The sequence below is a fragment of the Falco rusticolus genome, chromosome 11 (genome assembly GCF_015220075.1).
Source record: "Falco rusticolus isolate bFalRus1 chromosome 11, bFalRus1.pri, whole genome shotgun sequence".
NCBI classification, from domain to species: domain Eukaryota; kingdom Metazoa; phylum Chordata; class Aves; order Falconiformes; family Falconidae; genus Falco; species Falco rusticolus.
This window is the reverse complement of record NC_051197.1, coordinates 29,916,467-29,930,086: the sequence shown is the minus strand read 5'-3', so window position 1 is coordinate 29,930,086 and position 13,620 is coordinate 29,916,467. Positions and strand designations below refer to the sequence as shown.

The window sequence follows — 13,620 nt, the reverse complement described above, 5'->3', positions numbered from 1 at the left end:
AATCACTCTTGCAATACGTCAGGAAATAAGCTTCCTTGCAGAGCAAGCAGCATTTGATCAAGCCACCCACTGAAATACTCAGGAAAAGACAAAACCAAAACCCACCAGAAGTAACAAACCTTCTTCTAGAAATGAAAAGAAAAGCTTTATTGGCTGAAGTGACATTGCCCCTCCACCCCCACCCCCTAATACAAAGTGCTAGTTTTGGGGTGGTTTTTTTTATTCATCTCTAACACCGCAATTCTTTTGCTATTTGAATTTCACACAAATTCTCACAGAAGGCTCAGGGTTTGACTTCTTAGCCTCTTGCCAGTAGCTACTACTACTACCATCATAAAGATTACTACTTACCTAACAGAAGCTATATATGAAAAACACATAGCTTGGATGTTAAATCAACCTCTCATCTGGTACATATGTAATGTTCTATACATGTACCAACATGCAAATGAAAGTATGACTTCTAAGAAACTACTTCCAACTTTCTGTAAATGCAGAAAGACTTCTCTTCCTATCAGAAGGGAACAGCAGTTTTGTTTGCTATGGGCAGTTGAGAAGATGTTTCTGATTGAGAACTGCAAAGTATATTGCACAAGTTTATATTTTAAACTGAATTAATTGGCCATGCAAAACTAAATGACAATTCCACCAGCAAATTCTAACCATCAGCAGACAAAACAAGAGCAGTGACACTGCCAATTCACATTCGTAGTGTTCTGGCACCATGCCTCCACTGACTCCCAAAAAATGTGACAGAGATAAGAATTTGTAATACTTGTTCACCGATTTTTGGACCATCTGGCAGAAAAGCATGCCAGCTGGTATCAACTGTGATACATGCAGGAGAAGCTGAACTGACAGGTCCAATTCGTGCAGTTCAAACAGCTCTGACACAGTTAACTAGATTAGGGTAGCCTGGGGGCCAAGTTTTAACCAACAATATAAACTAGAAGTCCATGATTCTGTAACTTTTTAGTACTGCTTTGATCAGCGCAGCTACCCATTGAAATATCATGTAGGTACAGGGATACTGACTTAAGATACTGACTTATACCTTGGCAAATTCTTGGTTCCACTGCACACTTGTATCCTTGGGATTTTACACACAGAACTGGAAAAATCCTTCTCCTTTAAGGTAGTTAAATATTAACACTTACTTTTCAATTATTTAAACAACAGCAAGCAGCACTGGTGTTCTGCTCCTGACTACGGTCAAACAACTTACTGGGGTGTGAGTTTTATAACTACAGAGGGACTACGCACACCAACCTCTACTAATAGCTCACCGCTATTTAGCTGCGTGGAATCGACAAGGTTATCTGAGGTTCTGGAGCAGCCAAATAACAGGAGACAAGAAACTCATCTGTTTTTTAAAACAAATTTGAAGAAATACAAGGAAGGAATAACATGCTATTGGTGCTTGCAACAGCAGGAAACCACTGAGTGATCCAAAAGACGTCTAGCTCTGACCACCTCTGTCTGCACAAGTTTACCTGTAACTTACAGAAACAAGACAAAGTCATCCAACAGAAGCTGCTTTCTGCAAGCCTCTTGCACCACCGCATGACACTTGGAGAAAGCCTTCAGGACACACCTTCCCCAGTGGATCACTGGGAGCTTTCTTTAGAATGGCCAGTACAGAGGGACATGTGACAACACTGCTTTCAACCTGTCAAACACTTCTCCCTCTACGGACCTTATCTATAGTCTGTTCACACACTTGCGCATTTCCTTCTTATAACAGCAACTCTTGATTTTAAAACTTTGTGTTCAGAAACTTAAGTAGTTTTATCTACCCAGCGACATTGTCTTTAACCACTACCGGTTAAGGTGATGGTTGAGGTGACACAGCTCAGGCAATGCTTTCCCTGGTTTCACCTCTTCCACAATATATCACTAATTAGAAAATGTTAAGTCTTCTCAGCCGTTATAGCTAACAAGGGCTGTCCATAAGTGTATCATCAAGGAGCTATGATTACACCAGCTCTACTACCGTTAGGTACCCACAAAGAGAAGTAGGTCTTGACAATCCATGATTTACTAGAAAGCTCATTCAGAAAGGCTTAAGTGGCTCCCTAAGGACCAAATGAAGCTGGCAGGCACTGCCCACTCAGACCACAAGGTGAAGGCTGCAGCAGCCTGGAGATAAGTATGTCTGATGTCTGGAGTCTGGTTTCCAGGCAGAGCGGTCAGTCACTGATGGAAGCAAAAGCAGTTCAGAGCCCTAGAGCTACAACGCAGTGAGGCTCTGGCTGGGAGCAGTCTCCAGCTAGTAGCAGGGGGAGCAGACACTGCACTAGACATTTATTGATTCAAACCTGTGCCCCCTGCCATCTTACCTCCACTCAAGTCAAGGCTTCAAGGACCTTAAGGGAAAAAAAATAAATCCGTAAAGTGTAGCCATCACACAGAAGCAGGAAGAATAGCACCCAGGGTCAAATCTTAGAGACAGCAGTCTTCTACCTGGACAGCTTTGAGAGTCCGTCAGGCAAGCAGCATCAGCAGGTGGACAGGGTCCTAGAGAAACGCAGACATGCTGGTGCCACCTTGGCTGGTTAGAGGACAGATGCTTCATGCTAGGGAAGCACAAGATCCACACCTGACCAGCAGAAGAGAACCAAGTATGGCAAGTTGAACTATGAAGAGGATAATCATAACTGAATCGGCCCAGACATTGAAAATTAGGAATTCCTGAACAGGCAGAAAATTAAAGGACAGTTTAACAGTTCTGTTTGAGATGCGACAGATCCAAGGATATATGAACTGTCAGGTTTGTAGGGGCAGGTAATATGTTATTGGATCAATCAATACAGAAGGAGAAAAACGAAGGGTTTCTGTGCCCAAACCCACGTCTGTTAGGTCTGGCACAGCAAGGATCAAGCTAAGCTTTCTGTCCCACTGAAGTCTGATGGAGTTAATGAGGGGTTAACACTCACTTGGAAAGCATTTGTAGATATCTGAGAGGGGAAAACAGAAACTGACAGGTGAAAGATGTTTAGGGATTTACAGCCACTAAGTGGTTCAATTAACACCTTTTAAGTCACACACCATAAATCTTTCATTTTTAAGGAATATGATTAAAGGATCATAATCAGACAAAACTAACCCTGTTCCAGCTCTCTGCCTTAATTCTCCCCTCATCACCACCCAACTCTCTTTACAAAGTCTGAAACCAGAACTTTCTCCTTGATACTGCAATATCTGAGTTTCTTTATAACTTAAATTCTCAGAAGTAACCATTGTACAGCACAAATCAGGGTTGGATCAGGTGGAGGGGAGCTCTCTCCCCAGGTAAAGGATGCTTTTTACCAAGGACTGACTGTCCTTTGGCTATATTCTCTGGCATCTGTAATGATACAGGCCTGAAAGAAGGCTGTCCTGGAGCTGGGACATTACGATGTTCCTCTCTTCACATGGCTTCCCTGGGACCTACAAAGGGTTGAGAAGCTACTGCCATTATCCCCTCCAGGGAAGCACTGATCTTTCTTCCACACCCAACATGGGCAATTTTACTGAAACTTCAAAGACATCTACATTTTGGGGTTCCCTTGAGATATTATCATGGGTAACAATTGAGTCACAGACTCAAAAATGCAGGGGGGGAACAAGCTGGAGAAGAGGAAAGGAAAGGGCAAAGGTGAGACAGACCAAAAGAGGCAGCTTACAAAGTCCTCAAACAGGCTAAGCATCAAATCCCCAGAAGTTAAAAAACAATAGCCTTTGGTAGACAACATTTAGATGGCCTGCAGCACATTCAGTAAGAAATTGAAATGTGGAGGCTATGAGATATAATACAAAAATAGCTACCTAAGGATGAGATAACGTATAATTCAGCACTGGATTAAAAGGAGTTGTGTGAGGCCATCTTTCATTTTAATTAAAAGTAGCTCTACCCCCCACCCCAAGTTTTGTTTTGTCCTTTAATGCAGAAACAGGGCGACAGTTACACCCCATAGGTTTATCTTGCCATTAAGTTGTGATAGCTTTCCTTCCTAAGAGACTGGCCTGGAGAAACGCTGGCTGAAAGCTAATCACAGACCTGTGAAACTCTCTCCTAACCTTGGCATCTGATCCAAACACACAGAAATCCTGACCCCATAAAGATTTACGTGCATCCTTCATTTTATTCAGAGACACAAGTTGGCCAGCTCAGTTAGCTTTGTCAGTTACACTGATGTTTATTTCATGAGCCAGTATTTTTATGGCTGAAACATCTCAAATCCAGGATCAAGTTACCTGGTGTCAACCACCCCTCTGGCAGTGAGAGTTAAACAGAGTTAAAGCTTCTAATAAGGCATAAACTGCTGTGGTCTGACCTGCTTCCGACTGCCAAGTGCTTCGGATGCAGTCTATTACCATGAGTCAACCAAGGCCCAGCAGTTTTAGGACTGAAATGTTTTTAAAGGGAGCGATCTATTACTGCAAGGAACATCCACATGAATAACAGCGCTAACCAAATACTTCAGGGACATACAGAACTACATTACCATTATAAATATTTTTAAAAACCAACAACAAACTTTCTTCTAATTAATTCAAAGAAAACCTCTAGCAGGGTTAAAAGACAAATGCTTTCAAAGAAAAACTTCATCTTATTGTACAGTAAAGCATTTACTCTGAAAAGCGGAATTAATGAGAAGTTGAAGGTACAGTTCCTTATAATGTGTTTAGTGTCAAATTTTTTCTGCCTTGGAAATATGGGTATTCAATACAACCACTTCTAAAGTTTCTTGGCATAAAGAAAGTTATACCTCTTCAAATAGCAAAGACACTGTGATGAAAGACACCATACAACAAGTTTTTGCTTAATTTAAGCTTAATAGCAAGAACTGACTGCCATTTTAAAAACTGACAGCAATATGCCCATGAACTGCTATTAGAACAGAGAAATCACACATTTGATCTACTGACACTGAAAAATGAAAACAATCAAATACTAGCAGCCTCCTAAAAAAAGCCTACCAATGCTTTGCTTTTACTGCAGTTGACTAAACAGATGCAGCCGATTTTGGAGGTTTGTGGTAACATCTATCACTGAAGTACAGATGCTGCAAACACAGAGTGGTGAGCATGCAGAATACTAAACATGGATTTCAAAAGCGTGTTTACCTAACCACACTTGCACATCACCTATTGTCGATTAATGAGGCCTAAAGCCAATTTCTTTTGCCTGAATGCTAGCTCTCCTTATTTTTCTTCCCCTGGAACCTATGGCAAAACAACAAATCTGCCTCTTGAATAAATCAGAGAAAAGCCGTGGCTCGCTGCTAGCTGTTCATCCTCTTCTTGTCCTTTCCCATCTCCTCCTGCGCAGGGGGAGCCGCAGATTATAGTCTGCCATAGCTAGGGACACAGCAAGTCATAATTAGCTCACAGGGTGCTGTTTATAGCTACTACACAATGCCAGGATTTGTTTCTTGTACTGAAGCTATGAATCTGTAAATGGGATTTTTATGAGGATTTATGTGTCATCTTGTGTTTTTCCTGGAAGCTTATGCCACTGTCGTTCCCGGGGGATGCGATGCACATTTACCAGAAACCCAACACACCAACTTCCTCCCCGTTCTTAAAAATAGGGATAAGAAAGCTCAGCAGATCATGAAAAAAGAATGTATTTAAGAAGCAGGTGGGTGTAAAAAAGGGGGTTGGAGAAGAGGAAGAAAGACTCAGCTACAGCTGGTACCAGGGCTCTGCTCCAGAAAAGCCTACAATCAATTACTGCTGGCATGAAGCTCAACCTTTCAGCAGGCGCCCAGCTGGCACACATCAGAGCACAGCTGGGCTGCTGCCAGCCCTGTCCCAGGCAAGGGCTTCCCTTCCCGCAGCTGCTCCAGGCCAGCAGACTTGCTCTTGGCCAGACACGAGTTCTCACAAATGCTGTCACCTGTCTGCTTTTAGAAAAGCCCATCAGAGCTGCTGCTCCTCTGAAAGCTGAGTCACCAACATAACCACGAACAATTTATGTTCCAGCATCATCACTTTGAACAATGTTAACCAGGATCGATTTAACCAGAAGAGACATGTCACCAAATGCACACAGACCCCCCCCATCTCTGCTAGGAAGAGAGGTACCACCCATGTGCCACAGCAGAAATACATCTGTTTGCAATACCAGAAAGGGCACTAGCAGGAGGACCAAGTCTCTGAAAGAAGCTGCACCTCCATCCAAATTAAGATCAACAGCTTTAAGCCAAAGTTTTTTTACGAATAGCAGGCTCCACTTGTTTAGGTTTTTTTATTATAATACAGGCACATTTTCAGCATACTGCAATATTCCATAATGAAATTACAGCCTTCATATACAATTTCTCCCTCAAGCTACGCCACTTCAGAATAGCAAGTTATTATGCTGCTCGACACTGCGCCAGCAAGCCCCAGCGCCAGTGACTGGCAGCACAGCTAATGGATACAGCAAGGATGCATTTGACTGACAGCCTAACTTTATTTGTCAAAACCAAAAGCACCCACATGCTGAAGGAAGGTTGAAATAATGTGGAGGTGCCAATGGGGAAAAAAAAATTAATGCGTTTCTTCAGAGGAATGAGAGAAACTAGGGCAAGGAAATGAAAGAAGAGAAGCCTGTCCACCTCTGCTGAGGCAGAGGGTGTCAGAGGATAATGCATAGATATATGTATATATATAAAATGTATATATGCATGAAATTTAAGAAAGATGAAATCTTGAACGCAAGCAGTGTCTTCTCTGGAGCACAAAGCTGACAAGAGTAACATCACTGAAGGCGCTAACGCAGCTCTCCTCACCAGCGGCTGCCGTAGAAGGGAGAACAAACAACTTCTTAATGCCTGGCAGGATCATTGGGGCAGATCCCTGTCAAATTTGAAGCAGCAAATTTGGAAGTTGTCTCAGACAGACTGAGAAATACCAAACACATTGCTTTTCCCCTTCCAATTAAGGTAAAAGGTATTAATCGGCTGCTAGATAGTTCTCCTATTATTCTGCTCTTGTCTCCAGAATAATGAAGCTGAACAGCGTGAACCTCTGCCATGACTCAGGCAAAAATGCTGAATGTTTCCCAAGTCCAGCAAAACACAAGCTCCATAATCAGTATGGCTTATCAATACAAATCCTTCTCAGACTGTTTTTACCCATCTTGAAAGCCAGTCCCAGTGTCAGTTCCATTTACATCTTTGCCTTTATAAAATAGTGTTACACAATCCCCAAGAATAATCAGCCTGAGTGACATGGGAGTGCCTGATCTATCTTAAGAAATGTGTCAACTACAAAACTAAGTGCGACTTTTACACTATAAAGTAGGCTTGCAAACATTATTAATCTTGCTGCACAACACTTTTTGTAGAAGCTGGACTGTTGTATTAATTTATTACTTACACTTTTGTGGGTGCTTTACTTTAAAGTGTAGAATACCAAATAAAAACAAACGAGTTCAGAGAAGCTGGAGAGTTTTATTATACTACCAGATCGGTTTGATTGCCTGTATTATTTACTTTTGAGCTTTAACGTAAGTTGAAAAGCCTAATTAAAAAATTCTGTTAACCAGATTCTTTCAACTTAAGTTCTGACATGACAATCCATTTCTTTGGTTTAAGTCATCTAAAAAGTTAAAAAAATAGGTTGACAGTACCGATAGCAGCACAAAAGCAAAAAATCAAGCAAGGTCTTTTCCCAAGAGCCTGACATTATGAGGCCCAACAGAACAGTCCTCCAGGCAGACAAAAATTCATAGGCAGAAGGTGCAAATGAGGCACATTTCCTGAGGACTAGTAGCCTTTCAGCAGAATGGAAAGGATCTGGTTGATGAAGAGAAGAGAGCATGAAGGAATTGATGGCTATTATGAAGAAGTAGGCACAGAAGTTACCTTGAGACAAGCTAAGACTTTACCTGGAGTATATCCGCTACTATGCTTTTACCCTCCTTTTAACTGAGTAGGTATCCAACAGCATTTGGAAGGAACACAAAAGCAATCCACTACCTTATGTCCCCTTCTCCTCCAGATATGTTGGCCTGCTACTATCTTGGATGAGCCCAGCATACATAAATAGCAGTGCTTGTACTACTTGATTCCACCCGGAGTTCAAAGCAAGCTCTCCATCAGCTCCTGCTTTCCTCCTTTCCCCTCCCATTCCCACAGTGGATAAAGAAAGCAAAACAGCTACTGCACAGAAACAAACAAATGGAAAAGGCCCTCTTGAGTTCAAATGCAAAGTCAATGCCTACCTGATTTTGGAATTACAGGTCATTTCATTCTCAGGGTAGTGAATATCCACCGCATCTTGAATGACTGTACCATACTCATAGACTTTAATCTTCTTTGTCACCCCAGCGATGGCAAAGTAGTCACAGTCTCGGTCGAACTCAATACTGAGGAACAAAAGCACAGGTTGAGAACTGTGTAACACAACACACACACTTACCAGCAGGGTATTATACCACCCAAACATCTTGGTGTGGTAGAGCTGAGAATCACTATCTGCAGTTAGCAAATACCCTGTTCGGAACACCTTGGTGAGGTCTGGCACACACATCAACAGCACGGAATTCTTGCTCTTGGGCACCATTTTTAATCCCCTCCAAATATACCCACAACTTCATTTATTGAAACAAGACTTTCTGTGATAGCACAATCTCCCTCCCTCAGCCAGGATCTTTGTTCAGATGCTCTAGAGGTTTTGCAGTTCAGCTACACCATCTAACACAGTGTGGCACCCAAATGTCAAAGCTGACAACTCACCCTGAAAATGTGCTTAACATTCAGCTGTATGCTCGACAACCAACATGCTACAGGATGGCTACCCATGGATTTCTCTTGGTTGCACTGCTTCATCTCTTAGCTCCTATATATAGCAGCTCAGTGAACTTTAAAGTGTTAACACAGAGCAAATGAGTCTCTGTGGAAAAAAAACCTTCTAAATTCCCTGAGTAACAGAGGGTCAAAACATATATCATCAGTAATGTAAAAAACATGCTTGCTATGACTTCCACTCAGAGTTGCTCGTGGAAACAGAGGCAGCTTCTTTCTTGAACTGCAGGGCAAGTTTGTAATAGATATCAATGAAGTTGGAAGTAAAAGCAGTCACCTCATAACAAAGTTAAGCTGAAAATGAGAAAAGCCCGAGGTTGTACATGAAATACATCTGAGAGAAAGGCAGGCAGCCGGTTATAAACTGCTAACGTCACTGCTACCTTCGCAGCTTAGAAGGGCTTGAGAGAAATCTATTAGACATCTAGCAGTCGGGGAAGTAAAGCTGCTTCCTAGGAGCTGGTCACTGGAGGCAGGGAAGGGTGGATGTGCCTACCTCCCACCTCCCTTCAGGAGCATCAGCCTCAGTGAGACAACAGTTTGCTACTCTTCCCAGTGAGGGTTTGGGGGTAGCATTTCCCCTTAGCGACCAGGTTTCTGTGATCAGCAATCAGTTATCCTCAGTCTCTTGACTAAGCAATCAATCTATTACTTTGAGAGGTCTCTTTCAGGGTTCTTCCACTCAGTAATTCATTTCAATCTCTACCGTCCCCATCACATTATTTCCAAGAAGCCAGGGTGTTTGTGAACCAGGCAGCAAGCTCTGAATGGCAGAAGAGATGACTGAGTTTACACTGATTTCACACTCATACAGCTTGAAAAATCCTGAAGGCAGAGGTATTTAAGGTACCTTTTTACAATTAGGAAGCATTAAGCTAATTACAAGAAAAGAGAGGGCTCCTTGGGCTGCTCCCACAGCAGCTACAAGCTAGAGTTTTCTACCCCTCAACATAACTGAGAAGTCAAAGGCACTGCAATGCTTTCAAGGGAAGATAAATTTAAATGGCAACAGAGCTTTCAAGTCCTTTTAAAGGAGATATCATCAAGTTATTTTTAACCTATGGAGAGAAAGGATTGTTGATATGCAGTCTGATGGTATAAAATAATTCAATGAAACAGTCTGCAACTTGGCCTTTTAACTCAGGCAGCTAAACTTCTCCAATGCAGTGGCAGGAGACAGTCCCACTCACAATTGCTTGCTTGCTAGAGGAGAAATGAGCTAGTCAGGTCAAGCCTACAAAATCACAAGATGCCAAAAGGAAAAAAAAAAAAGAACATGCTTACAGCTGGGGAATCAAGCAAGCATGCATCTATTAAAATAAAACGGGAGAGGGAAAGAAGTCACCTAGGCAGCCAGACTGCTCTCCCCCTACCCCAGATCTACCCTAGTCTAATCATTTTTTATACAAACAGGACAAAAGCACCACGCAGGCCTGTCTTGTCAGCTCACCCCATTCTACAGAAGAATTTTACAATCGAAAGCCTCTAACAATAGAACGGATTTACTTGTACCACAATCTTAATTGAACTGCTGTCTCGGCTCCTGCTTGCTGCCCTGTGGATTCAGGTAAAGTGCAACTAAACTGATGGCAGCGATTCATCCTCTTGGATTCAATTTATATCCTTAGCCTTCTCCTGAAGAAAAAAATTAATGTTTTACAATGTCTGGTAAAAAGCCAAGTTATTAGAACAGAGCAGAACCTCTCTCACCTGGGGTGGGTTTGCTTCTCTAGCATTAATTCCTTTATTTCTATTTTTTTTTTTGGAAGAGGCATACTGTAGACATAAAACCCCTGAGTACTTCATTATGTCTACAAAAGTTAACACATCATTAGAAGAATTAATAAAAAATACTAACCAATGAAATTGATTATCAGACCTGTGACCTTCAAACAGCATCGAAGAGGCTGCAGGGAGAAAATGGATGCAGAAATAAACCACCACCTGTACAGATGTTTGTTGGCTGCCAGACAAGCAGGCAAACCCAGCACAGGATGCCTGACACCACCTTGCACCTTGGCCTCCGTCAGCTACGTGCAGTCCTGGTGCAACAAGCGTTCTCATTATCTGCCATTTGGGCTTTTAGTAAGCAACTTGGGAAGAAAAATATGAACAAACAGAGTAGCTAATCAAGTGGATTATTTACTATATAAAACTATTTCTAATATTTGCAGATCTCTGCTTCCCCCTGGACTAATCAGGATTAGGACAAACAGCCCACTTGCATAGCAACAGTTATTTTGATGCTTTTTCCTACAAATCTTCTAAATATGTTTAGTATTAAGCAAGGCTTATTTGCATTTAACTAGCTCAATGGTATTCCTGTCACTTACTGCTTGAAGTCTTTGTGTCAGTGTAAGCACTTGCTTATACACAAGCTTATCCATATGAAAATTTGCAAGCAAATTTAGTTTTGTCAAAAGCCACAACAGGGCCAGCTCTGAAGAACAGCAACAACATTCTGGTTCACAGGTGATACATTTCTACAGTCAAAGTGAATTAGTCATTAGCACATTAACATGCAATAGAGTAATAGGAAATACTTTATCCTTTTTGTCAAAAAAGGCCATTGAGTCAAGTTATAAACCAGTTAGACAACAGCATCCACTTCACATGTGGCAAGAGGCACAGTGCCACCGGCGAGTCAAAGCAACATGTAAAATGTGTGCGCTATGGCTATTAGCATCCTGCTAAAATAAGAGCAATGTGTTTTGGTAACACTATTTTAATTAGACTTAACATAGGACTGACAATGAATGTTTTCACTATTTCAGAGGGCAGATGGAGCACCAACTGTTTGTGCGTGCTACAAACCTACCTCAGTGCTAGCATGAAGCAGCCTCCTCTAGAGACAGGAGACCAGTTCAGACATTGTTTTTCATTTGTTTAAGGAAGCACTGGTAGTAAATCATATTTTAGATCATTTGAATATCCAGTTAAGTACCTTTTTGGACTAGCAGTGGTCCTTGCCCCTCAAAGATGTAAATGTCAGAAGCAACTAACAATTGCACTTTTTTTTTTTTTAAAAAAAAACCCTACTTTTAAACCCCATATTTCTGACCAACAAAGATTAGCTGAATTTTTATAGGAATCTTTTGGGGACACAAGCCTGGATATTTGAAAGAGATATGTGCAACATAATTTACTTATAAAAATCAAATTGAAAGGAATTGATTGTTTTGTTTTAGGGAAAAAAGAAGAGAGACATCTCCCATTCCCAAGTCACTGTTTTTGTTTTCTTAAGTAGTTAGTGACCAGCATCCTACACATTCTCAAGGGTTCTGGTTCCTTTGCTGCTTATCTTCATTCTCAAGTCTGTGAGATAACAAATAGTTTTATTTTAATGCTAAAACCTATGACCTTGGAGAGCACTTGTAGCTAACAGATGGAATTATGAAATAAATGGCTTCTGAAATGTGTCTGAAGGCTTGGCGTGGTGTTGAGGGTAGACCAGTGGGGAAAGAGTAAAGAACAAGTATTTGCCAGTTCTGCCATTGTATAAAGCCTTCCTACATTTGCATCCTGATGGCTCTCCACATCCCAGGAGGATGCACTGGAGTTAGAGAATGCATACAGATGGGCAGCTAAATTGATTAAAAGAATGGAGCAGCTGCCTTACCATAACAGTTATGAACAAGGCGACAGCAGAGACTAGTGTTCAACAAGTCACTCCACTAGAGCTAGGAAGCATTCACCAGAACATTAATTTGGGACAGATGAGGGTTTCCCTCCATCCCAGCTACCCTTTAAAAGCCACACGCACATTCCAGGTACCTACTCCTGCAAGACATGACGATGCCAAAGTGAACGTGACAACAGTAATCCGTGAACAACTGGTCCATACCAAATATTAACAGAAATAAATACAGATATACCCTTTAGAATCTGTGACATAGCAACTGTAGATGCTGGGAGGCCGCAAAAAGACAACACTGCAGGCGGTGACCAGGTTGACATGCTCTGTAGTCTTCCACAGGGACAGCATGGGTCAAGATGCCCTCCAAACCCACCCCTGGGGCAGCTCACACCGTACTCAAAATCATGGTTTGAAACTCCCCAGGTGTCAGACTGGAGGGGCACCTAACCCAGCAAGCCTCCGTGAGAAGCAGGTACGTGCTATATCCAACTCCTCCAAATCAGGAGGGGAGTTTCCATCTAACTGCATTAGCCTTTAACTGCATCACTAGTTACAATTAAAGGTCTGCAGCAAACTGCACCTCTTCCTTTTCCATACGTACACTCTACAATTGCTACTGTAATCATAAATGCCTCAGCCCTGACTTGGTAACGAGATCTGTGACTGTAGGAGTTGCCATTTCCACAAATTAGATGACTCAGTTCCTCTCAAGGGACTATATATACACATTTTTTTCCTTCCTGAATATACCAAGCCTTCAATTCTACTTCTACCTAATATGGTGCTTTTTTATTTCTGTATCTAACCCCAACTCCTGTCTTGCTGTGGCCCCATATTTAATTGCAACATAAATAAATTTTTCTTAGTTTGGGGGGACTTAATTGGTGAGAGGAAGGAGAGATGACAACAACAGCTTTTGCTCTTCACTTACACTTCCTTGAAGTCTTTCTCACTCTGTGCTTTCACTCCCTGGCCTCTGAGTGATACCCTGTCATTTCCAACAATTACAAGTCCCACACCTTACAGCCTGGTTGCCTATTTCCAAACCCTTTTTGAGGCACTGAAGTCAAAGATTAGAAATTTAGGTTACAATTCAACACCATGACAACTAGTGCAGATTGTTCAGCATCTGGGACCAATACAGAAATTGGTATTAATATCACACACCTGAGAGACTGTTTTTACAGCAGACTGATATTTTAA

General features: G+C 41.8%; 1 protein-coding gene across 3 annotated transcripts in view; it reads right to left on the bottom strand.

The window, feature by feature from the left end:
* COP1 (COP1 E3 ubiquitin ligase) overlaps positions 1–13,620 on the bottom strand; it is a 127,862-nt gene that overhangs the window by 65,862 nt on the left and 48,380 nt on the right. For all 3 annotated transcript variants that reach the window (XM_037403678.1, XM_037403679.1, XM_037403681.1), the window contains exon 12: positions 8,198–8,341. In XM_037403678.1, the coding sequence (XP_037259575.1) occupies positions 8,198–8,341 (144 nt within the window). The remainder of the gene's footprint in view (positions 1–8,197; positions 8,342–13,620) is intronic.